Source organism: Dendrobates tinctorius, unplaced genomic scaffold, assembly GCF_039654945.1.
Source record: "Dendrobates tinctorius isolate UK_male_01 unplaced genomic scaffold, ASM3965494v1 ptg000098l, whole genome shotgun sequence".
Classification (NCBI taxonomy): domain Eukaryota; kingdom Metazoa; phylum Chordata; class Amphibia; order Anura; family Dendrobatidae; genus Dendrobates; species Dendrobates tinctorius.
The window spans coordinates 18,615,368-18,641,473 of NW_027361766.1; the positions used below are offsets into that span (position 1 = coordinate 18,615,368).

General features: G+C 43.7%; 1 protein-coding gene across 2 annotated transcripts in view; it reads right to left on the reverse strand.

Annotated features, from left to right (window-relative positions):
* Positions 1–2,389: 2,389 nt before the first annotated feature.
* PIK3C2B (phosphatidylinositol-4-phosphate 3-kinase catalytic subunit type 2 beta) overlaps positions 2,390–26,106 on the reverse strand; it is a 133,252-nt gene continuing 109,535 nt past the window's right edge. For both annotated transcript variants that reach the window (XM_073587167.1, XM_073587168.1), the window contains exons 29-33: positions 17,477–17,594; positions 14,115–14,196; positions 12,329–12,435; positions 6,284–6,409; positions 2,390–4,577 (exon numbers count right to left, since the gene is read on the reverse strand). In XM_073587167.1, coding sequence (XP_073443268.1) covers positions 4,389–4,577; positions 6,284–6,409; positions 12,329–12,435; positions 14,115–14,196; positions 17,477–17,594 — 622 coding nt within the window. In that variant the 3' untranslated portion in view covers positions 2,390–4,388. The remainder of the gene's footprint in view (positions 4,578–6,283; positions 6,410–12,328; positions 12,436–14,114; positions 14,197–17,476; positions 17,595–26,106) is intronic.

The following is a 26,106-nucleotide window of genomic DNA, read 5'->3' on the forward strand; positions in this document are numbered from 1 at the left end:
TACTGTTGTTTTTAAACCAGGTATTTGTACTTTTGGCAGTGTGGATAGTTGTCAAGTCCTGCTGTACTACAGAACGCCAGTGACTGTCTGTCCGCAGTCTCCAACATCATGTCCGCTCTCTATCTGAAACTCAACCTCTCCAAAACGTAACTTCTTCTGCTCCCACCATCTACTAACCTCCCTAAGGCCGGTTTCACATTTGCGCTTCAGGGCGCAGCGATGGCCTGCGCACGGCCACCGCTAAGCCCCGCCCCCTGCCGCGCCTCCGCCGGTAGCTCCACCTCTGGGCGCATGACGCTGCATGCGTCCCCTATCTTTATCACTGTGGACGCAGGCCGTGCGCAGTATGCGTTTTTGCGGCGCCTGCGTCCTCAGTGAAAAAGATAGGGGACGCATGCAGCGTTATGCACCCGGAGGCGGACCTAACGGCGGAGGCGCGACAGGGGCGGGGCTTAGTGGCGGCCGTGCGCAGGCAGTCACTGCACCCTGAAGCCCAAATGTGAAACCGGCCTTAATCTGACATGTCCCTCTCCGTAGGTGGCACCGCAATAACACCCCGGCAGCAAGTGTCTGGCTGTTATGTTTGACACCAATCTCTCCTTCACATCCAATATACAATCTCTTGCCCACTCTTGCCGCTTACAACTGAAGAACATCTCTAGAATCTGCCCTTTTCTCACCATGGAAACAAAATCCCTCAGTGTCGCCTTGATCCAGTCTCGCCTGGACTACTGCAACGCTTTATTAACTGACCTTCCCGTTACTAGACTTTCCTCTCTCCAGTCTATCCATAATGCAGCAGCCAGGGTCATCCATCTAGCTAATCAGTATTCAGACGTGTACGCTCTTTGCCAGTTGTTACACTGGCTGCCCATTCACTATAGAATGCAATTCAAAGTACTTGTTCTCACCCACAAAGCTCTCCACAGTGCGGCACCCCCCTACATCTCCTCCCTCATTTCTGTCTAAGAGCCTAACCGACCGCTGCGCTCTGCAAATGACTTTCGACTAACCTCTGCACTAATCTGTACCTCCCACTCCAGACTTCAAGACTTCTCCCGCACTGCGCCAATCCTCTGGAATGCTCTACTCCAAGAAATTAGGACCATCCACAATTTACATAGTTTTAGGCTCTCCCTCAAAACACACTTGTTCAGAGCAGCCTATCCCGATCCCTATTCAGTCATTTTATATGTGTGCATAGCCCATTCACTATCTCTATCTATCCCCCACTCCCTCAAGATGGCTGGACCATCATTGTAAATACACACCTGTACTTTGTATCTCCCTTACCTCATTGTAGATTGTAAGCGCTCACGAGCAGGTTCGGCTTATTTTGCTTTAATTATTGTATTGTTAACGTTGTTACCTATGACTGTTGTGTTTGAAACTGTAAAGCGCTGCAGAATACGGTGGCGCTATATAAAGATTATTATTACTATTATTATTAATCACTGGAGTTCTCAATGGTCATACTTCCAGCGAAAAATCATAGAATTGTGGATAAATTGATGCTGGATAAGTTTATCTTGTGGGAAAACTGCTTTAACAAATCTTTTTTGTTAGGAAGTCCCCCCCCCTCAGAAAAAAAAGAAACTCATGCCAATGTGTCAACTTGCTGGAATAACCGGTATTCATCTGTAATGTGTGGATAAATAATACAGACGAGTACATGGGTATGGCATATCCACGCCAATAAATTTCACAATTTATATTAGCAAAGATTTTCAACTTGAAATTTTCATTCATGTAGATTAGATATGTAATTTAGGTGCACCCTTATTTTTTTTCTGAGCAGTGTATATTAACATTAAAATATTTTTTTTTTACATTTTATCTAATGCGATCTACAGTAGCTCAAAACATTTGATGCAAAGATAAAATGGTAATATTTCCATACAAATTCTTGTGATTTTATTAGTATGTCAGTATAAAATTAGCAGCATAATTATGTCTTCCATCATTTCCATTGAGCTAAACTTTGGTACCATGTCGGCGCTGGGCAGCATAGTGTATAATATGATGTATATAGAAATTATCATTAAATAGGTATGATTTTTTGTTATGTTTGGAATAAATACTGCAGGCATTTACTATATAAGTGCTAATGTAGATAAATTTGTTGCACATCTGTGTCTACCATGCTGATGCTTTTTTTTATTTCAGCGCTGGAATGGTGTCAGCAGTGCCCATGATCGTCCTCCGCCCCAGTCACACTCCATTCTCGGGATCGATGGAGGTCCCAGTGGTTGGACACCCAGCAATTGGATAATTATACCGCCTTCCATGGATAGAGTAGAAATTCCAATGTTGAGCACACCTCTTTAAAAGATTTACCAATAATAGATACAGCACATAAAGTTGTATTTAGACATCAATACTGTGGAACTCAGAATAACATCATTTATTCAGCACATACACATTATCATAAACTTTGTATTAGTGGTCACAAATTGGCAGGGGCAGGTGAACCACTGCCCTATTGAACGCAGCTCTCCTTGGGAAGCAATTTCTTAATTGTACAGGTGCACAGAATATGAGAGTCCAAATTCTCATCTTAAAACAATTATAGGTGCCACCTCCACTTTCAGCAATACCCGGATTTCTTCATATTTTGGAGAGACTGTAGTAAAAACATTTTACTGTATGGAGAAGGTCAAATTATTTTTTTGTGTGTGTCCATAATATCCTGCACACTCTTTCAAGTAAAAAAAAAAATCAGTAAGAATATTATATAAGTCAATAAAATTTCTTGGCATCCTATGAGTGCAATTACTGGCCTGTGCAAAGACATAACCACTAAGGAGAACCCTCACATGGTCCCCTTGTTTCAAACGCCACAATATTATTTTACATGTACTTACATATACTGAAACATCATGTTATTTTAATTCATACATCTAAACCAAAGGCAGTCCATCTGAGTGAGTAACTTGTTATTTTTCCAATGGGGTTTATTTAGGAGAACCTTAAAATCAGAGCAATGCAGGATTCAAGTGTTTTCCCGGATGTTATGATGAAAGAAAGAAACAAGATCTATGGGTATATATACACAATCTTCACTTTCAGGCCTTAAATAATAATTTACCAGAACTTCTAGCCCTTATACACAAACATTGTCTGGAATATGGATTCCACGCTAGGTACAGTGGGCTTTGGTCCTCTCATCTGTTAATAATTGGATATATCTTAACTGTTTTTCCTTTAACAAGACTGCATTTTAGTTAGTTTTCAGAAATTGTTCTAGAGGAAAAGAACCAGTAGGAGACCTAGCTGTAGAAATAAAATAAATACAACGGCAAGAATAAAACAAAGTGTGGAGAAGTGTAAAACAAGATACATACAACTCCAATGCAGCTGCATTAAAAAGGTGCTTAGATCAATCTGCACGTGTAAAATATCTAAATTCTCCAGGATGCACAGGTCTAGGAGTTTTAGAGCAACTTCAAGGACAGGTAGCTTTCTAGCCCACGTAGTCCAATGTCATGGACAGGTAGCCTTCTAGCATACGTAATCCAATGTCATTGAAAGGTAGCCTTCTAGCGTACGTAATCCAATGTTATGGACAGGTAGCCTTCTTGCATACGTAATCCAATGTCATGGACAGGTAGCCTTCTAGCGTACGTAATCCATTGTTATGGACAGGTAGCCTTCTTGCATACGTAATCCAATGTCATGGACAGGTAGCCTTCTAGAGTACGTAGTCCAATGTCATGGACAGGTAGCCTTATAGCGCACGTAGTCCAATGTCATGGAGAGGTAGGCTTCTAGCGCACGTAATCCAATGTCATTGAAAGGTAGCCTTCTAGCGTACGTAATCCAATGTCATGGACAGGTAGCCTTCTAGCGTACGTAATCCAATGTCATGGACAGGTAGCCTTCTAGCGTACGTAATCCAATGTCATGGACAGGTAGCCTTCTAGCGTACGTAATCCAATGTCATGGACAGGTAGCCTTCTAGCGTACGTAATCCAATGTCATGAACAGGTAGGCTTCTTCTAGCGCACATAGCCCAATGTCATGGACAAATCCATTTATATTAATAGCACCCGTGCCCCAGCCCCACGCACCGAAAAAAAAAGAAACAGTAAATTCAAGCTAATTCTGTACTAGACTGCTTCCCTTGACACAAGGTAAACTTATTAAACATACTGTAATTTTTCCAGTCTTTGTCTGAAACCCTTCTCTAGAAGGAAGCCAGTAATTATTTGCAGTCTCTTGAATTACCTTGGAAAGAAATATAATATATATTATTATCCGTTGTCAATTAAAATGAAAACTCCTTGAGCTCGTTTCTGGTTACAATAACCTTATAGACATAACAAGGCATTGAAGAGAGCCGTCGCCATACCGGTGACACATGCTATTGTTGAATTACTCAGTGTTGTTTAGTTAGCCATTTGGCTAGCAGAACCAAGCTTGAACCAGCAAATCTTCTCCTGACTGAGGTCTATATCTCTAAGTCGGATGGTGACTTCTCCAAGTAAAATATTTTCCCAAAATCCTTCTTCACTGAGCACAGTTAACCAGATCTCACGTTGCTGAAGATCTCCTTTAGGAATCTTATCATACACCAACTGGAAAAAAACAAACAAAGAAAATGTACCGTACATATTTTTCTGAGTTTAAGAATTAAAAGGGGCAGTCAACGACCTGCTTAATCAATTCAAAACTCCACTTACAATAAAAACAATAGATACTTCCCACAGTGGATGTTGTGACACTATTGTGTCATGTACCCGCTGCAGCCAGTTAGCTGTCTCTGATTGGTTGCAGCTCATTAATATTCCGTCAGGTCGGATGTCTGTTCTGATGAAATATTAAAGGCTTCAGCCAAACAGCGGCTGCTGAATGACTGCAACAGGCATGTGACAACAATATCACTCACCGGCAGGCAATAGCAGTGCAGACACTGCCGGAATGGTTCTGCTGCGGGAGATGAGTATCTATTGTTTTAATTGATTAAAGGGGGTTGTCCCACGAACAAAGTACATTTTAATCCATACATCTTGGAATAATAAGTTAATTGGATCTGTTAAAAAAAAATCTTCCTGTGCTGAGATAATCTTATACATGTGCCCCTGCTTTGTACTTTGTAATGGCTGTGTCTGACCGTACAGGAAGATGTTCTGATCACAGCTCCTGGGCAGGAGAGAAAGCGAGAGAAAGTGTACAGACAGGACAGCACGGGATCACAGCTGCTGCTTCCTGTGAGATGAAACATTTTCCTGCCTGTTTTTAAATGTTTTACCTCACAGAAATAAGTTTCACATCCAATTGTGGAACTTTAATAGATCTTGGAATACATATAAGTGTATTTGTTATCTGCAGTTAGGGTGTACACTGGAAGCCATTGCCTAAGAAGGATTTCCTCAAACACAGTTTAAAAACAGGCAGGGAAATGTTTTACCTCACAGAAAGCAGCAGCTGTTATCCTCTACTGTAATGTCTGTATACTCTTTTGCTTCCTCCATGCCCAGGAGCTGTGGTATGATCAGACCATGTTCCTGCACGGTCAGACACAGCCATTACATGGTACACAGCAGGGGCACATTTATAAGATTATCTCAGCACAGGAAAAAAAAAAAAAGATCTATTTATTAAAATGTACTTTGTTTGTGGGACAATCCGTTTAGGCAGTGGTTGTCCAGTAGTGAACAACCGCTTTATCCAAGATTTAGGATCATCTATGCTAATATGACCATGAACTAATGAAAAATGCATAGTTATACTAAAAACATGTGTTCCACTGTCAGTGACTCAGTATAATGGCCAGCTGTCAGTTAGTGAGGGGGCTGCGGTTACAGCACCCGCTCTCGATACACCTAGCGGTGACGGAACCCACGTCAGTCTCGCCCCTGTGACTGAAACCCAAACGTTGCTGGGAAAAATAAAATTAATTTTCTCCTGGCAGTGGGGCTCCAAGTGTAGGTGCCAGGCAGGTTCAGAAGGCTATTAACTTGCAGATTAACCCAATATCTGCAGGTTAATAGTGTTTTTTCACTTGACAGGTTCCCTTTAAAAGTGTCATGTTTTATTGTATTATGTGATCTTATAAAGTTCATCTACACTTTTTATTTGAAAAATAAAAAGGCTATGTAGGAAAAGCATGGATAAAATTACAAACAGGAAAATTAGGCTTTCTGAGTAGACATTTGTGACAGCCATTACTGATATCTTTAGGGCGAGTAATGGGACAATCAATATAAGTCCAGTATTAATTTGACACCAGCCTTATTAACAGAAAATTACAGTTTGGAAGCTCATCCATGGAAATATGTACCATTTCATTATAGGTAGGGTTGCAGGTTTTCTTTGCCACTTTAGTTTTCCTCTTTGTTGTCTTTTGTGGATCCGGTAGCAGGTAGATCTTCACATATGGATTTGGCTCATTGTTATCCTGCAGTGGCTGCTCAGGAACACACAAAAACAGTAAAATAAAAAATAACATTTGCCCAAATTTATCAAATCAGTCTGAGGATAAAACTGGCCTTGTTGCTATAGCAAGGAATCACAGTTCAGCTTTGATTTAATTCAAGTTCACAGTTCCTCTGCCTCATGCTTACCGGGAGGGATGATGGGTGTGCTCCTGAAGACTGACAGATCAGGTGAGCACCATGCCTTATTGAGACTCCTATGGCCAAGTTCTGACTGCACTCAGTAAAAAGGAAATTAATAGGTCTCAAATTCCACCGTTTCTTCTTTATTTCTCTATGTATTCCTTGGGGTTTTGAAGGGGGTGGGTGTAGCTTTCACATTCATGACCAAATTAACTTTTCTTTGATAATGTTGTGTATCAATTATTATGGGCATTTTTTGTTTTCCCACATGGTAATGTAGAGGGGTTTCAGTGTGTTTTGGCCTTTGGTAATATCCCTCATCCCTTTTGTACGGCTATTTTGACCCAAGAGCATAGATTTATTGCACTGCTGGGGGGGCTGCAAATGAGATTTTAATCGTGTTATGGGAGAGGAGATAAATATGGTTTGGGCAGGTAGGCCTGAAGCCTCTTCTTTTAGGTTTGTCAAGAGGTCTTTGATGTTTGAAGAGCTAGAAATTGGCTATCTTTGATGGATTGGGTTGAGCATGAAAGTGAAATTTCACAGTCGTGAAAGACATATGTGGCATTTATTTACTGTGTCCTATGCCTTCAAAGCTTACATTAAAAGCTTCATTGTGAGAAGGCTTCGTAGGTCTTTTTTCCTCGGGAGAAGACTTGCAAAGGGATTTTTGGCACCCCTCTCAGACCAGAAAAGACAGGCACCTTGGAAGTCCTCAATGGAGCTAAAACATTTCCAATGGTCAGAACAGCAAGGCTGCATTGTTATTGGTATGATTAATAATCATGATAGGTAGAGTGGTAATGCTTGTATTAGGCCGGGATCACACACAGCGAGATACGGCCGAGTCTCGCAGGTTAAAACCAAGCTCTGGCGCCGGCACTCCGGAGCGGAGCGTGCAGCCGCACAGCAATACATGGAGCTGCACGCTCCGCTCCGGAGTGCCGGCCTTAAGGCCCCGTCACACTAAGCGATTTCGGTAGCGAGATTGCTGCTGAGTCACAACTTTTGAAGAAGAAACCTCTGGACATTTCTTTGGTCGCTGGTCTCCCGCTGGCCAGCAGGCATCGCTGTGTGTGACAGGCGGGAGACCATCGATCAGGTGTAAAAAATAATAAAAAAAATAAAAAAAATAGTTATTCTCACCTTCCGATGTCCTGTTCAGCCATCCCGCCTCTCTCCACGCTCCGGTCCCAGTGATCCTTTGCACAAATGACCGCGAGACTTTGTTATCCCTCGAGACCGTGACATCTCGTGTTCATTCTCGCAAAGGATCACTGGGACCGGAGCGTGGAGAGAGGCAGGATGGCTGCGCGAGACGTCGGAAGGTGAGAATAACTATATTTTTTATTTTGATTCTATTTTTTACAGGGATGGCCAGCGATGCCGGGCGCTCGGCATCGCTGTGCTGATCGCTGGTGAAGCTGTCTGTGTGACAGCTCACCAGTGATCACATAGCGACTTACCAGCGATCCTGACACCTTGATATCGGTGTCGGGATCGCTGGTAAGTCGCTTAGTGTGACAGGGCCTTAAGAAGAAACAATGGATAGCTAACACATGATCAGGAGAAAATAAAAAAAAACAATATCAGGTGGTCTCGTGGTCTTCAGGAACATGCTATGCCTCATGGCTTCCTGCTTTCCAGGGAACAGTTTGATTGACAGTTGGGTTCAGCTGAACTGGGTGCTATACTATTCTGCAAACAGAGGCAGCTTTGCCTCTGCAGCATGGGTGAAGCACAGGGATTTGGAGATGGATCCAGCCAGCTAAGAACAGCACTTACAAGCTAACAGCTTACAAGCACATGCTCCTTACCTAGGAGACCAGCCAACCCTGAGGTGGGCAGTAAGCAAGACAGCATGCTGTTAACTATAGTAATAAAAAGCCCTCCTTTCTTGAGAACAAAGAAGATCTTTAAGTGCTTCTTTTTACAGGCACTTTGAAATTTTACCAATTAAATAAGATGAGACGGCTCCTTCAACTACTGAAGAAAAACGAAAGCTGAGCTGTGGTTTGTTGCTATAGGTAAGGCGGCCATATTTTTGTATCCTTATTTATCAATACACACTCTCTATAACATTTCATACACAAGGTATGGTAAAGCCATGCACTGAGAATTGTTCTCACATCTGTGAATGACCAGCATAAAGTTAAATTTTAAGAAAAATAAATAAATCTTGCACTAAAAACCATCATGCACTGTGATATATAAACTCTAGGTTTATATATTACAATTTCATAAGGGGGTTATCCCATAAACAACATTTATCAATGCCTGCTCCCTGGGAGAGTGACTGCTGGGATCCCCACCATTCACTAGAACCGAATCCCTGATGTACATGCGAGAACCACCACTCCTATGGACACAGTATTGTTTATAGAACAACCCCTTTACAGAGGACCTTTCACAACATTTTTCTTTACTCTTTTGCTGAGATATTGACTTTTGAAGTTTATGGTGCCCAATATGAAAATTTCCCCTTCAACCAATGGGGAAATATAAGAAGGCAGCATCAAAAAGGAGGAAAAAAGCAAGTATCCACAGAGAAGGTCAAAACGGGCATTTTCAGAATGATCTGGTGAGACTTGATATGTCTCATTTGACTACACTGAGAATTCCTCACCCTGTTGCTTCCTATCATTCAATCTCCAGGGAGGTGGGTGGGTGGGGGAAGCTGCAGAGTGGGAGCTCCCGAGTAGTGAATATCATCAAGGGAGCAGCGTTTGTCACATACAATGCTCTGGACCCACTAAAGGTATCTGTCAATCTCAGTGCATTAACTAGATTCTCATAGGTCCCAATGCAAAATTTGTACCTGGGCCCCCACCTCTATGTTGCTCAGATGTAAGGGCCTTTGTAGCATTCTAGATCCTATAAAGACATACTTGTTAGTGTCCTTATAATATCACCTTCTTGTAATAACGTCTTCCATTCTGGCCCCTTTCTGTAATAATGTCAATTGTCCTGTCCCTTCGTCCTGTAATAATGTCTCTCATCTTAAGTCATTTCAAGTTACATCTCTGGGCACCTTCCTGGTATAATGCTCGCATCCTACGCTCCCTCCTGCAATTATGTCCTACATCCTGGGCCGTTCCTGTAACAATGTCCCCCATCCTGGTATAATGCCCCCCATCATAGTCCCTATCCTGGTATAATGTCCCCCATCCTATAACATGTCCATCATCCTGGGCCCCTTCCTTTTATAATGATCCCCATCCTGGATCACATTCTGGTATAATGACCCCCATTCTGGTATAATGACCCCCATCCTGGATCCTATTCTGGCATGATGTCCCCCATTGTGGACCCCATTCTGGTATAATGAACCCCATCCTGGTATAATGAACCCCATTCTGGTATAATAACCCACATCCTGGATCCCACTCTGGTATAATGACTACAATCCTGGACCCCATTCTGGTATAATGGACCCCATCCTGGACCCAATTCTGGTAAAATGACCCCCACCCTGGACCACATTCTAGTATATTCACCCTCCATCCTGGGCCCCTTCCTTTTATAATGACCCCTTACGCGTATAAAGTCTGTACTGTTTTCCAAAACATAAAAAATAAACGATTCTTCTTGCCTTTCTCACTTCCTTCACTTGACTGCTGCTTGCAAGCGACCAGCAGAACATTATGCCACTGCCACGAACCGCTCGTGACTGGAACGCCAACATCAGCTGCCGGCCTCTGATCGGCCAGTGGCATGTATTGCAGTGCAGAGAGCTGGAGGGTCCCTGCGCTGCAGGCCCAGTTGCACCCTCTGCGTCCACAATCATTACGCCCCTGGTCAATCTCCTTATTCCCTGACAGCTGTAGTTGGTCGAGTGTTGTTTGTAACAAACGTTACTCCCACAATGATCTTTACTGGCCCGAAGCTAACATTCTGCAGCTCTCCTCTTCTCCTGGTGCTGTAATAACAGGAAGCAACAGAAGTGAGGGAATCTCAGTGCGGTCAAGTGACAGGCATCAAGATTTACCAGATAACACTGAACATGCATGTCTCAGACTTCCTCTGTGAGCATTTGCTTTTTTCCCTTCTATCACACTGCCTTCTTATGATTGCGCAGCATCCTAGAGGGGAAAAAATAAATGTTCACAGAGAAAAATCTTTGTTACTGCCCCCTTGATTGAAAGGGAAAGTTTTGCATATTGCCCCACATATAGGCAAAAATATTTAGGAGAAAAAATGAAGTTTTAAGCCCCCGTCACACACCGCGATCTCGCTGCTGAGTCACTAGTTTTGTGACACAACAGCGATCTCACCAGCGAGATCGCTGTGTGTGACAGCTATCAGCGACCGGCCCCCCTGCCGGGTATCGCTGATCGCTGTTGAAATGTCTGGATATTTTTGGGGTCGCTGGTCTCCCGCTGGTCAGCATGCATCGCTGCGTGTGACAGGCGGGAGACCAGCGACCAGGAGCTGGTAACTAAGGTACACATCGGGTTTCTAAGGGGGCGTGCCGCACCTAGAAACCCGATGTGTACCTTAGTTACATACACATCGGGTTTCTAAGTGCTGCGTGCCCCTTAGAAACCCGATGTGTACCTTAGTTACCAGCTCCCTGCATTAGCGAGCTGGTAACTAAAGTACACAGCGACGCCGCGCACTCGGCGTCGCTGGTGCTGATCGCTGGTAAAGCTGTGTGTTTGACAGCTCACCAGCGATCATGTAGCGACTCACCAGCGATCCTGACAAGGTGATATCGTTGTCGGGATCGCTGGTGAGTCGCTATGTGTGATGGGGCCCTAAGTCAGTTCTTCAGCAGTTATTTTTTTATGTACACAGTATAAAAAAATCTTGTAATCAATCTACCCCCTGCAGTGCTACACAAAAGTAGTTTCTGTACATGACTAATAAATATTTGTAATTAAAATTTATCAGTACGAGTCTAGGAATAAAATATTTCAGTTGAACAAAGGGCATCATCTGTTTCTTGGATCACCGATGCTGTTGTTGTATAGGACCACTTCTTAGACAGGCACTCGGTTTCATTCCCCTGATACGTGACATTTTAAGCTTGATATAACAACAAAATGTTGCAACGCAAGTTCACACATTGTGCCTCACCGGTATAGGCCATACTCCTGTGAATTGCTGCATCTTGCTGCTATATGGTGTCATCACTGTGCAATACACATTGCAAAGTAGCTGATGTAATTTACCTGGCTGTGCAACCAAAGAGCAACAGCGGTATAATCACCGGGGACTATCTATACCTGATACATCAAGCAACAGATGGAAGCTATAGCCATAGCTACAATTTAATCTCACACAGTCATTTCTTCGTAATAGTGGGTTAAATATCTTCCGACAAAGAAGACCCATAACTTTTTCTTGTACAGATTTCGAAAACTGTTTTTTTTTTAGGAACCCCATAATATACAGTTTGTAAAATACAAAGTAGAAAACGTTGGTATTTTATCATAGTAGACTGCGTTCTTTGAGCAAGAACAGAACCACATGACCCCCTTAAAACTCCTACAAGACATTAAAATAAGATGATCACTACATTCCTGCCTGTACTGGAAAAGAATATGGGTAGGAAGATGCTGCTTCAAAAAAAATGACCAATATTTATAGGGTTTTCCACTACTATGATAAAGAGGATCTATCCTCAAGACAGGTCATTAGTATCAGATCGGTGGCTGTCAGTATCACAGTAGTGAAGAGCTAGTTTAATGAATTTAGAATGATAACACCCATTGTATATTTTTTGTTATTATTTGTATGCATTTATCAGAAACCAATGCACTTACCAGGCTACGGATATGCATTACCATGATGAACAGCTGGTCATTCTTGTAGGAAATGGAAAGTTTGACCTCCCCTCCAACCTTACCCACAGGAACGGCCCATGTTGCATCTAAAACACCAAAAAAGAATGTACCTTTAATAGACATGTTAAATTATTTCATATAAATAGTCAATGTAACATATTGGCAGTAAACCAATTCCATTTATTTCACCACAAAGTAGGTAGAGAGTGGATACCTTACTGTAGCAGCCAAAATGAGGCTCTACAATTGTATGTTTAGAGCTTACACCTCAAATATGACCATGTCGGAAATCCTCAATATCTCAATGTACTGTATATCAATCTCTTGCCCCAGCATTGGCTGAACATGATGCTTTTCTGTCTGATAGTGTCAAGGACTCCATAGTTTCTCCAACAAGCTCACAGAGGTGTGATGGCCAGGTGTCCACATTTGGGCTATACAGTCTGTGTGTAGATTCTGACAACCTACCATGGCTGCTCACATTAGTTGGGGCCCCATTTTGAAGATATAACAGCCTCATCTCTTCTGGGAAGGCGTTCCACAAAATTCTGACAATGACAATGCCATGTGTAATCTAACACTTTCCTAGTATGACCTACGCAACGTGTCTATATGGCAACAGCATAGCAAAGTACTTTATGTACCTCTTTCTAATAGGTGTAGCCGAAACACCTAAACTCAGCACCTAAAAGTGGTGTCCACATATCTTTGGCCATATAATTCCATATAAGAGCTATCTACAGTATATCGTCCATTAAACTGCAAGACCCCACGCTGCAGCTATCTGCATGCATCTGAAGTTTTGCCTACCAAGGTGGCCAATTGCAGCACATTTTTATTTTACGTTCGTGTGGCAATGGCTAGCTGTGGGTGGGTAGAGCTCTGGCTGTGAGATCAGCCCCTTAGGGAACATGAAGCACCAATTACTTGTAAAACTAAGTACTCCAAAGCATTATTTTTGGTTAGTGCTGATGAGCGAGAATGCTTGTATAAGGAGTTATCAGAGCACACTCTTGTCCTAATCGAGTATTTTCGGAATGCTCCAAAAAAAATGCTCGAGATGCCTCGGCTGCATGCTTCGTGGCTGCTTGACAGCTGCAACACATGAAGGGATTGCCTAACTAACAGGTAATCCCTGTATGTGTTGCGGCTGTTGAAAAGCCGCGAAGCATGCAGCCGAGGCATCTCGAGCATTTTTTTTGGAGCATGCCGAAAATACTCGATTAGGACACACCTTATCTGAGCATGCTCGCTCATCATAATTGGTTACAATGACAGGCAGTCTAATATTTGGTCCAGCTAGAAGTCCGTGGCCGCAGTGCCAGAGCTCCAGTGACTATTCTATTAGGCATGGCATGATGTCATGCATGTGTTAAGCCTAAATGATGACATCACGTCAGGCCTACTGATCAAAAAATGTTGCCGGCAGATAGGAGGAGGTTCGCAGGGCTCTGGTCGGTGGTCAGAGACTACCAACGTGGCTGCTGGACCAGGGACCTACAAGCGTTCATTCAATTCTAGTCGATCTGGTCTCTTCTTTAAGCTTCTAATCCCAGCTACTGCAGGAGCCCATCTGTCAATCATTGCTAAGCTTCATCAGTGACTGAACAAGTGCAACAAAAGACTACATCACAAGGCATTCTATGACATACATGTACATGATTATACGCCAAGAAGTTAATGTAACAAAAATGGGGTGTATATAAGTGTTTATAAGTAAAATCAGCTTTATAGAGGAACAAGAAAAAAAAAAATCATATTTTACCTGATGGTCTATGTGATATCGAGTTGCTCAAATTCTTTTCATCACGAGGAAGAGTGTGGAAAAAGGTATAAACCAGATCACACTGTAGAAAAAAGACAAAATTATTTGTGATTGCCAAAGCCAAGACAGATTTCAATACCAAATAACAAGAACCACAAATTGCACAATGGCTATTGATCAGTATCACTATAATTGATACTCAGAAGATACATTTTATTCTAGTCACTCAAGTATATTCCTATATAAAATCCTACAATCTTCTGATAGTAGGACACCAAGCTGCAAACTATGAAAATGACATGTAACTCAGGAAAGACAGATAATAAGAAAGATGGCATGTCGGTTAAAAATGTGACAAGTTAAAGTGGCTTGCGAAAGTATTCAACCCCTTGGCTTTTTACCTATTTTGTTACATTACAACCTGTGTTTAAATATTTTTGTAATATGATTGGTGTGTTATACATCAGTACTGAATAGTCTAAGTTGGTGAAGTGAAAAAAATTTAGGCAAAAATTAAATTTATGGGATAAAATAAATACAAATTGGCATGTGATTATTTATTCACCCCTTTTGCTATCAAGTCCCTAAGTATTTCTAGCAAGCATTTACCTTCATAAGGCACAAGATTAGTGTAAGGAAGTCCACCTATGTGCAATGTCACATGGTTTTCAGTCTATATACACCTTTTCTGAAAGGCTACACAGGCTGCAATATTAAGCAAGAGGCACCACTAACCAAACACCACCATGAAGACCAAGGAGATCTCCAAACAAGTCAGGTACAAAGTAGTGGAGAAGTCCGCGTTGAGTTATGAAACAATATCCCAATCTCTGATGATCCCCCTGGAGCATCATCAAATGCAAAGAACATGGTACTGCAACAAACCTGCCAAGAGAGGATCGCCCACCAAAACACTTAACCCAGGCATGGAGGGCATAATCAGGGAGGCAGCACAGAGACCGAAGGTAACCCTGAAGGAGCTGCAAAGTTCCCAAGCAGAGACTGGAGTATCTGTCCACACGACCAGAATAAGCCGTACACTCCATAGAGGTGGCCTTTATGGAAGAGAGGCCAGAAAAAAGCATTTACATACACACAAAATTTCTAATGCTCGTTTTTGAAGTTTGCCAAGACGTGTGGGAGACTCCCCAAATGTATGGAGGAAGGTGCTGTGGTCAGATAAGACCAAACTTGAACTTTTTGGCCACCAAAGATAAACGCCATGTCTGGTGCCAAACCAACACAGCTCATCACTCCAAGAACATCATCCTTAAAATGAAACATGGTGGTGGCAGCATCATGCTGTGCAGAAGCTTTTCAGTAGCAGGGACAGGGAAAATGGTCCGAGTCGAGGGGAAGATGGATGGTGCGAAATACAGCAATGTTCTTGAGCAAACCCTGTTTCAGTATGTCAGTGATGTGAGAATGGGATGGAGGTTCACCTTCCAACAAGACAATGACCCAAAGCAGACTGCCAAAGCAACACTTGAGTGGTTTAAGGGGAAACATATAAATGTTTGGGAGTGGCCTAGTCAAAGCCCAGACCTTAATACAACTGAGAATCTGTGGTCAGAATTAAAGATTGCCGTTTACCAGAGGAAACCATCAAACTTGAAGGAGCTGGAGCGGTTTTGCTTGAGGAATGGGCAAAAATCCCAATGGAAAGATGTGGAAAGCTCAGAGACTTATTCCAAGCGATTTGCAGCCGTAATTGCAGCAAAAGGAGAGCACAAGGTACTGACTTTAGGGGGGGTGAATAGATATGCAAAGTTAAGTTTTCAGGTATTTTGTCCTATTTGTTGTTTGCTTCACAAAAATAGAAAACCAAATGGTCACAGTTATAGGCATGTTCTTTACATGAATTGATGCAAACCTCAAAAAAAAACAAACAAAAAAAAACTGACATTCCAGGTTGTGAGGTAGCAAAACACGGAAAATGCCAAGGGGGAGGGGGAAGGGCGTGAATAATTTTGCAAGTCACTGTATATCTCTCTCCCATGCCTAATTATCTGCCATTTAAAAAGAAAAAAAACAAGTCTCATTTCAGGTGTATCAAAAAATGGATTATTCTCATCCTCTCCTCTCTGCAGATGAAGCGCTGTATGCAGTTAACCATGACAGTTCCTTAGACTTTGAATGCAGCAACAGAGCACATGCTCGGCCATCGCTTCATTCAAATGGGTGATTTGGAGTCTCCATTCTCATGATCAGTGATCATCAGAGTAACTGTATCCAAATGTTCAACAAATTATCAGCTATCATTTAATATGCAGCGAAAAATAAGATTGCGGTAAGCACAATCACTTAAACTCTAAATCAGAACCGCCCAGTTCTGACCACAGAATACACAAGAAGCGGAGATGCATTTCGGCAGTATCTCACGTAGTTAGCCACGATACTATTACTGTCTAATAAGGAGAACAAAAGATGTAGGTCGGTAGGCTTACGCCAGAAGGGGAATGGGCAATGTCTCCATTAACAGTTTGTGAACAGACTCTTATGAGAGGTCGGGTTACAGCAAGGCAAACAATGCGACAGGTGCAGCTTACGCCAAGAGGCAAATGTGGTGAAAGATTAACCTTTTATCGGGGTGTGCAGAATAATTTGTTCATAAATACGACAGCAAAAAAGGTCCAACTCTGACCATAGACATAAGCTAGCTTGTCTGGCCCACAGCTATCTTGACCCATCCACACAAATGCTTGTTCAGCTCGGTTAAGCATACATGTGCTCTCATCAGGAAAGCTGATGCTGAATCCAACAGTTCTCTCTACAGCTTCACCAACACATGCCTTCAAAGGAGAGTTGGGAGGTCTCATATACATTAAATGCATATGGTCATCTGCTTTAATGATCACTTGTTGTGCTTGGTAATCTTTGTATCCTTAATGCTATACACAAGCGGCTGTACTCCATTTAAGACTGTGGAGGAAAGAAAACATGGGAACAAGTCTCCTGTTGCAACAATCGGTAGAGTCTAAGAGGAGGGACCTATACAGATCTAACATCGATCACCTTTCCAACAGATATGTGATATTTGTATAGGCCAGAATACCCCTTTAAAGATCTGTCCACTTTTCTAAGAATATTTCCAGTTTTCTGTTCCGTCATAGGAGTAGAACAGTGAACAATGACAGCGCTAGATGCATCACATAATGGACACCAAGCCCAATGGTGCACTGAGCATATTACTATTTAGCCAAACAATTGAAAAATTGAGCAGGAAAACCTCTAGTAGAGCTTCTTGTAGTGATTACCCCATAGTATACTTTGGTCATGTTACATTCAGATGGCCATGTCCTCAGAAATAAATAGCTCTTGTAAGTTGAACTCAATTTTAGAAAGCAAAAACTGTGTCTCACCTCAGCCACCTGAGGAGGAGAATGGATCAAGTGCCAAATATACGCATTCAAGTCCTCCTTTCGGCGCTCTGCCGTTGCCTCTCCACGGGAACGACCAATAACAAAGCGATTTGGGAAACTAAGAAAACAATAAGAAAGGATACAAAGTGAACACAATTTAATCAATAAATATATTACATCGGCAAAAAAAAAAAATGCTCGAGCCTGTACACAGAGTGGAGCCTAAACTCATAGACTTTAGCTCTGTGCGTACTCATTCAGCTGAAGAGCGCTACCGCTCAGTGTGGGTCTCAGAATCAAGACCCCATTCGATCTGCAAGGCGTTTGAGAGCCTAACACATAGCTTAAAAGACAAAAATGTTGCTACTCTAAGTACCGTGTGAGCTGTTTGTATTGAGTTTTTTATAAATTAGTAGCTTGGAGTTTTTCTTTGAAAAGACCTTTCAGGATATTTTTGTCCCACCAGCAGTTTTAGGTGGTCATACACATTAGGCCGGGGTCACACTGGCGAATAAAACGGACGAATGCAATACGATAAAAAAATCGCATTGCATTCGAACCCATGTTATTCTATGGGGCAGCTCCCATCATGCGATTTTTTATCGCATCCGATCTTCTGACTGAGACAATCGCAGCATGCTGCGATTGTCACCGATTTTCGGATCGGATTTGACAATACAAGTCTATGGGGACGAGAAAAAATGGGACTAAAAAGGGACCAGATGTGTGAGTTGCGATTAAATCGAACCCGGTGTCCTTTAGCAAAAGCCGGCAATTCTTTATTCCAATACAGTAAAATCAGAGACCGGTTAAATAAAGAAAGAATGAATATATCTAGACACAATAAATATATATATATATATATATATATATATATATATATATATATATATATATATATATATATATATTATACATGTCATAGAGACACATTTACAGTGGGGAAAAAAAGTATTTAGTCAGTCAGCAATAGTGCAAGTTCCACCACTTAAAAAGATGAGAGGCGTCTGTAATTTACATCATAGGTAGACCTCAACTATGGGAGACAAACTGAGAAAAAAAAAATCCAGAAAATCACATTGTCTGTTTTTTTTTCCATTTTATTTGCATATTATGGTGGAAAATAAGTATTTGGTCAGAAACAAAATTTCATCTCAATACTTTGTGATATATCCTTTGTTGGCAATGACAGAGGTCAAACGTTTTCTGTAAGTCTTCACAAGGTTGCCACACACTGTTGTTGGTATGTTGGCCCATTCCTCCATGCAGATCTCCTCTAGAGCAGTGATGTTTTTGGCTTTTCGCTTGGCAACACGGACTTTCAACTCCCTCCAAAGGTTTTCTATAGGGTTGAGATCTGGAGACTGGCTAGGCCACTCCAGGACCTTGAAATGCTTCTTACGAAGCCACTCCTTCGTTGCCCTGGCGGTGTGCTTTGGATCATTGTCATGTTGAAAGACCCAGCCACGTTTCATCTTCAATGCCCTTGCTGATGGAAGGAGGTTTGCACTCAAAATCTCACGATACATGGCCCCATTCATTCTTTCATGTATCCGGATCAGTCGTCCTGGCCCCTTTGCAGAGAAACAGCCCCAAAGCATGATGTTTCCACCACCATGCTTTACAGTAGGTATGGTGTCTGATGGATGCAACTCAGTATTCTTTTTCCTCCAAACACGACAAGTTGTGTTTCTACCAAACAGTTCCAGTTTGGTTTCATCAGACCATAGGACATTCTCCCAAAACTCCTCTGGATCATCCAAATGCTCTCTAGCAAACTTCAGACGGGCCCAGACATGTACAGGCTTAAGCAGTGGGACACGTCTGGCATTACAGGATCTGAGTCCATGGTGGCGTAGTGTGTTACTTATGGTAGGCCTTGTTACATTGGTCCCAGCTCTCTGCAGTTCATTCACTAGGTCCCCCCGCGTGGTTCTGGGATTTTTGCTCACCGTTCTTGTGATCATTCTGACCCCACGGGGTGGGATTTTGCGTGGAGCACCAGATCGAGGGAGATTATCAGTGGTCTTGTATGTCTTCCATTTTCTAATTATTGCTCCCACAGTTGATTTCTTCACTCCAAGCTGGTTGGCTATTGCAGATTCAGTCTTCCCAGCCTGGTGCAGGGCTACAATTTTGTTTCTGGTGTCCTTTGACAGCTCTTTGGTCTTCACCATAGTGGAGTTTGGAGTCAGACTGTTTGAGGGTGTGCACAGGTGTCTTTTTATACTGATAACAAGTTTAAACAGGTGCCATTACTACAGGTAATGAGTGGAGGAAAGAGGAGACTCTTAAAGAAGAAGTTACAGGTCTGTGAGAGCCAGAAATCTTGATTGCTTGTTTCTGACCAAATACTTATTTTCCACCATAATATGCAAATAAAATGAAAAAAAAACAGACAATGTGATTTTCTGGATTTTTTTTTCTCAGTTTGTCTCCCATAGTTGAGGTCTACCTATGATGTAAATTACAGACGCCTCTCATCTTTTTAAGTGGTGGAACTTGCACTATTGCTGACTGACTAAATACTTTTTTTCCCCACTGTATACATATATTTCTAATTCATACAGTTCATCATAGCAGAATAGCCGCAGAAACATTAGCCGGCTTTTGTATAATTATTCTCCTGCCCGACATGAAATGACACATGGTTTACATATAGTTAACCATTTCATTTCATGTTTTTTTTGTAATGTCTATCACTATTAATTAGATGAGTGTTTGTGGGTAAAATTATGGAGTTGTAGGGGTTAATTTAAGGGGTTAATTCGTTGTATTAAATTACGGGGACTTCCTGCAGCCTCAGTGACGTCAGCAGGAGTCCCTGCAATTTAATACAACGAATTAACCCCTTAAATTAACCCCTACAACTCCATAATTTTACCCACAAACACTCATCTAATTAATAGTGATGGACATTACAAAAAAAACATGAAATGAAATGGTTAACTATATGTAAACCATGTGTCATTTCATGTCGGGCAGGAGAATAATTATACAAAAGCCGGCAAATGTTTCTGCGGCTATTCTGCTATGATGAACTGTATGAATTAGAAATATATGTATAAATGTGTCTCTATGAAAAAAAAAAAAAAAAAAAAAAATTATATATGTGTGTGTGTAGATCTATTAATTCGTTTGTGTGGGGAAACCTGTCATTGGGCTCCATTATATGTCCATTTTGCTTTCCTGCGAGAAAATCTCGCCAGACGGATGTCAAAAGGATGCTTACATGCGATTAAAATCGTATCAATGAAGAAAAATCGCATCAAAAACGCATCACTGGTTAAGATACCTTTGTGCGATTTCGGACCGTTAAAATGGGACCGATTTTTTATTCGTTGTATGTGACTCCAGCCTTATACAAATGTTGGGAGACTTTGGTGGGACTGGTTGACCACCTAGTGTATATTGGGGTGATGCAATTTTCTCCCCTTATCTGTTCTTGGAAAAAAGAAGTCTGGTCATTTTGTGTCTGTGTAACGTATATGCTAAGAAAAGCTCCTCATCCAGGTTTTGATGGATGCATGAACGTGACACGTGTCACTTGTAGGCTATACTGGTGGATGGGTTCAATTCCCACCAATCACAATATCTGCAAGGAGTTTGCATGTTCTCCCTGTGTTCGCGTGGGTTTCCTCCAGGCTCACTGGTTCCTCCCACACTCCAAAAACACATACTAATAGGGACTCTAGACTGTGAGCCCCAATGAGGACAGTGATGATGATGTCTGTAAAGCGCTGTGGAATTAATGGTGCTATATAAACGAGTAAAAAAAATAAAAAATGGCAAAATTTCATGGTTATGTCACGGCGCACCTATTACACTATTATTTTAGCCTATGGGTATCAGATACCACTGTTAGGCATCCATCACTCATAGGCTATATTGCCACCTATGTAGGATATTAAAAGCTATTGCTGTAGAAATGTAATAAATGCCTGTGATGGATGCCATACACAAGCTCTAATGGCATTCGTTTAACAAATATTTAATTACACACCTATGGCCTGGTGTGTTTCGTGAATTACAAAGTGTGTTATACGATTTTTTTTCTGGATCATGCAGAACGGAATAGCAAAAATACCTTTAAATATTCTGATGCGTTATTATGAACATGTTTAAATGAGCACAGGTTTGTGACTCGTAAGGTATGTGGCCCTGATTCTTAAAATATGTAAGGGTAGCAGAGGTTTGACCTGCACGTATGAGGCATATCCTGTGGCTACAACACAGATGTTGGGAATAGCCTTTAAAAGGAAGCCATATTTTTATTTCTTTAAATTAATAAGAAATGGAATTATTGAGCGTGTATAACCCTTCCCACACCACAGCTTTCTGTGTACATTATATAGTGACAGAGAGCCGCTAATCAGTGCTGGGGCATGGTTGGACTAGGATGCACAAGGCCAGTTGTCCTGTAGTGATAATCTCCCACGGATAAAACACTGATTGTACTGAAATAGCCAAACACAGCCCAGTAAGTGACACATTACTGTAATCAGGGTCTCTGCTCCGACATTATAGTGCTCTAAGATTACATAGCATAAACCTGGTGACAGATTCCCTTAAAGGTTCGTATCTCATTATATTTATTTTATCAAAACTACTTCCAAATTCCACTAGCCCATTACCATGATCGGACCCTGGAAGTAATAGTATAGTGCATTTTTCTTTTATATTTCTTTCTTTTTTGAGTTTGAAGAAACATGGATTTTTGTGAGTACTCACCGTAAAATCCTTTTCTCCGAGACGCTCATTGGGGGACACAGAGACTGTGGGTGTGTGCTTCTGCCGTCTGGAGGCCGACACTAAGTGTACAAAAAAAGAGTTAGCTCCTCCTCCGCCGCATACACCCTCGCCCCTAGGCCGGGCGTAACTCAGTTTAGTGCATAAGCAGTAGGAGAACGCGCCTTAAACTCAGGCAAGAAACTATATGTCTGAAAAAGGGGACCACCCTAAACCTTGTACAAGGATTTGTAAAACTCAAAATAAGTAAAAGCCAACTGGCTGATAGGGTGGGTGCTGTGTCCCCCAATGAGCGTCTCGGAGAAAAGGATTTTACGGTGAGTACTCACAAAAATCCATGTTTCTCCTTCGTCTCATTGGGGGACACAGAGACTGTGGGACGTCCTAAAGCAGTCCTCTGGGCGGGATTTTAACTCACCCAATCCATGCTAATTTGCGCCCCTGATTAGAGGTGCGCAACCGCTGCCTGGAGGATCTTTCTTCCCAGGCTTGCATCCGAGGATGCCTGGGTATGTACGTTATAATGCTTGGCAAACGTATGTAAGCTGGACCAGGTAGCTGCTTTGCATACCTGCTCCGCTGAAGCCTGGTGTCGTAGTGCCCATGAGGCACCCACTGCCCGTGCCGAGTGAGCCTTGATCCCTGCCGGAACTGGCGTGCCACTGATTTGATAAGCTTCTTGAACCGTCAGGCGAACCCATCTGGCCAAAGTCGCTTTGGACGCAGCGAGCCCCTTCCGCCGTCCCTCTGGAACCACGAATAGAGAGTCTGTCTGGCGGAATGGCGCCGTCCTCGCCACATACCTCCTAAGAGCTCTTACCAGATCCAGAGTGTGCAAAGCCTTCTCTACCCTGTGCACCGGTGCCGGGCAAAACGAGGGTAAGACGATGTCTTCGTTGATATGAAAAGCAGACACAACCTTCGGCAAGAAGGGAGGAGCTGGCCTTAAAACTACCTTATCCTTATAAAAAGTTAGGAACGGTGGTTTACAAGATAAGGCCGCCAATTCCGAAACCCGCCTAATAGACGTTATGGCTACTAGAAAAACGACCTTTCTGGACAGGTAAGGTAAGGAGACCTCTTGCAATGGTTCGAAAGGGGCCTCCTGAAGGGCTCTGAGCACCAAATTCAGGTCCCATGATTCCGTCGGCGCCTTATAAGGGGGTACTAAATGTGCGACCCCCTGCATAAACGTCCTAACCTGCCAGACGGAAGCGACTTTTCGTTGGAAAAGTACCGACAGGGCCGAGATTTGCGTTCTGAGGGAACTCGGGGCCAACCCTGCGTCCAGCCCTGCTTGTAGAAAAGCCAGTACGTTGGGGATCGAAAAAACCAGAGGAGCCACTTCACGATCCCTACACCAACGGAAGAATACTTCCCAAGTCCGATGATACACCCTCGCCGAGGAAGGTTTTCGGGCACTCACCATCGTGGCCGCCACATCGCGTCTGAATCCTGCCTGTGTTAACAGCCAAGATTCAATGGCCACGCCGTCAAACACAGGGCCCCTAAGTTCGGATGGCAGATCGGCCCTTGGGACAGTAAGTCCGGCCGATCTGGAAGACGCCAGGGTACGTCCACCACTAGTTGGACCAGATCTGCGTACCAGGCCCGCCGGGGCCAGTCTGGGGCCAGCAGAATTGCTGGAACCTTCTCTCTCCTTATCTTCCTGATAACTCTTGGAAGCAGCGGCAGCGGGGGGAACAAGTACGGGAGACGAAACTGGCCCCACGGGAGCACCAGTGCGTCTGCTGCGATTGCCTGCGGATCGAGGGATCGAGCGACAAACCTTAGTACCTTGGCATTCTCTCTGGATGCCATAAGGTCCACGTCTGGTGTCCCCCACCGTTGGCAGATCTGCTGAAAGATCTCGGGGTGCAGGGACCATTCCCCTGCCGCAACCCCCTGTCGGCTGAGAAAATCTGCCGCCCAGTTTTCGACTCCTGGAATGTGCACCGCTGAAATTACCACGCGGTTCTTCTCCGCCCAACGTAGTACCAGTCCGACCTCGCGCATGGCTGCCTGGCTGCGTGTGCCCCCCTGATGGTTGACATATGCTACTGCTGTAGCATTGTCCGTCTGGATGCGCACCGGCCGGTGTCTCAGGAAACACTGGAAATGTCGCAGGGCCAATCGTATTGCCCGTATCTCCAGAATGTTGATCGGGAGAATTACCTCCTGAACCGACCATCGCCCCTGGGCTATGTGACTCTGGAAAACTGCTCCCCAACCCTGCAGGCTTGCATCGGTCGTCACCACCAACCATTGTTCCGGGGGAAAAGGCTTCCCCTGGACCAGAGACGAGTCGCGAGTCCACCACCGGAGTGAACTCCGTACTAGCGGAGACAATTTGCACCGATGACTGAGAGACAGCAGCCTCCGGTCCCATGCTGTCAAGAGCGCATGCTGAAGCGGACGGAGATGGAACTGGGCAAACGGGATTGCTTCTATCGCCGCCACCATTCTTCCCAACACACTCATGCCATACCGGATGGATCTGGAGCCCGGCTGTAGAAGGTTCCGTATCCCTTGCTTGATTTTTTGCGCCTTGTCCTGAGGGAGGATCACCAGCCCCCGGGAGGTGTCGAAAATCATGCCCAGGAACACGATTTTTTGGGCTGGAATCAAGGACGACTTGCTCCAATTGATCAGCCAGCCCAGACGGGCCAGGGTATCCAGAGTAATATTGACATTGTCCTGGCACTCCTGAAACGACGGCCCCTTTACCAAAAGGTCGTCCAGGTAAGGAAACACCGTTATGCCCCGTGCATGCAGGATGGCCATAACCACCGCCATTATCTTTGTAAAGACTCTGGGGGCAGTGGCCAGACCAAAGGGCAGAGCCACGAATTGGAAGTGACGTCCTCCGATCGCAAATCGCAGGAACCTCTGGTGTGGGGGGAATATCGGAATATGCAGATACGCATCCTGCACATCGATTGAGGCCAGGAATTCCCCTGGATCCATGGCTGCAATGACCGAGCGGAGGGATTCCATCCGGAATCGCCTGACCCTGATGAATCTGTTTAGGATCTTTAGATCCAGAACCGGCCTCACAGTCCCGTCCTTTTTGAGGACCGAAAAAAGATTGGAGTAAAACCCCTGCGACTCTTCGCCCTGCGGCACTGGGGCGATAACTCCTTTGTGCTCTAGCGTCGTTACAGCCTGTAACAAACTCTCCGCCTGCGAATCTGTCTTGGAAAGTCGTGAACGGAAGAATCGCTGTGGTGGCCGTCCGACAAACTCTATCTTGTACCCGGACGATACAAGTTCTGCCACCCAAGTGTCGCGTGTCACTGCGACCCAAACGTGGCTGAACCTTAGTAGGCGTCCGCCCACCCTGTCGTCCGTAGGTACGGAGCGCCTCCAGTCATTTAGCTGGAGGCTTTTGGGGCTTGGCCCCCTTCGCTCTGGGTAAATGGCCTCGGCCTCTACCCAGCGGATTGGCCCTGTAAGAGACTTGTTTTTCCCTACTCTGGCCATCGTTTGCGGAGGAGTATGTCCTGGCCGGAGTCCCCCCCCAGGGGCTACGAAAGGGTCGAAAACGCCTTTGCGTTTGCCTGAATGCCGGGCAACTTCTCTGCTGCGGAAGGAAACTACTCTTCCCCCCAGTGGCCTCTGAGATAAGCCTATCCAGCTTCTCACCGAACAATCGATTGCCCTGAAAAGGCAATGAGGTCAAGGATTTTTTAGAGATAGAATCCGCTTTCCACAGCCTCAGCCATAATGCACGCCTAATGGCGATCGCATTCGCCGCTGCCACCGCCGAACACTCGGCCGCGTCCAGTGAGGCGCTGACAAGATAATCACTTGCCCCTGACATCTGATTTGCCACCTCTAAGACCTCCGCGGGCAGATCCCTGTCCTGGAGGGCCTTATAC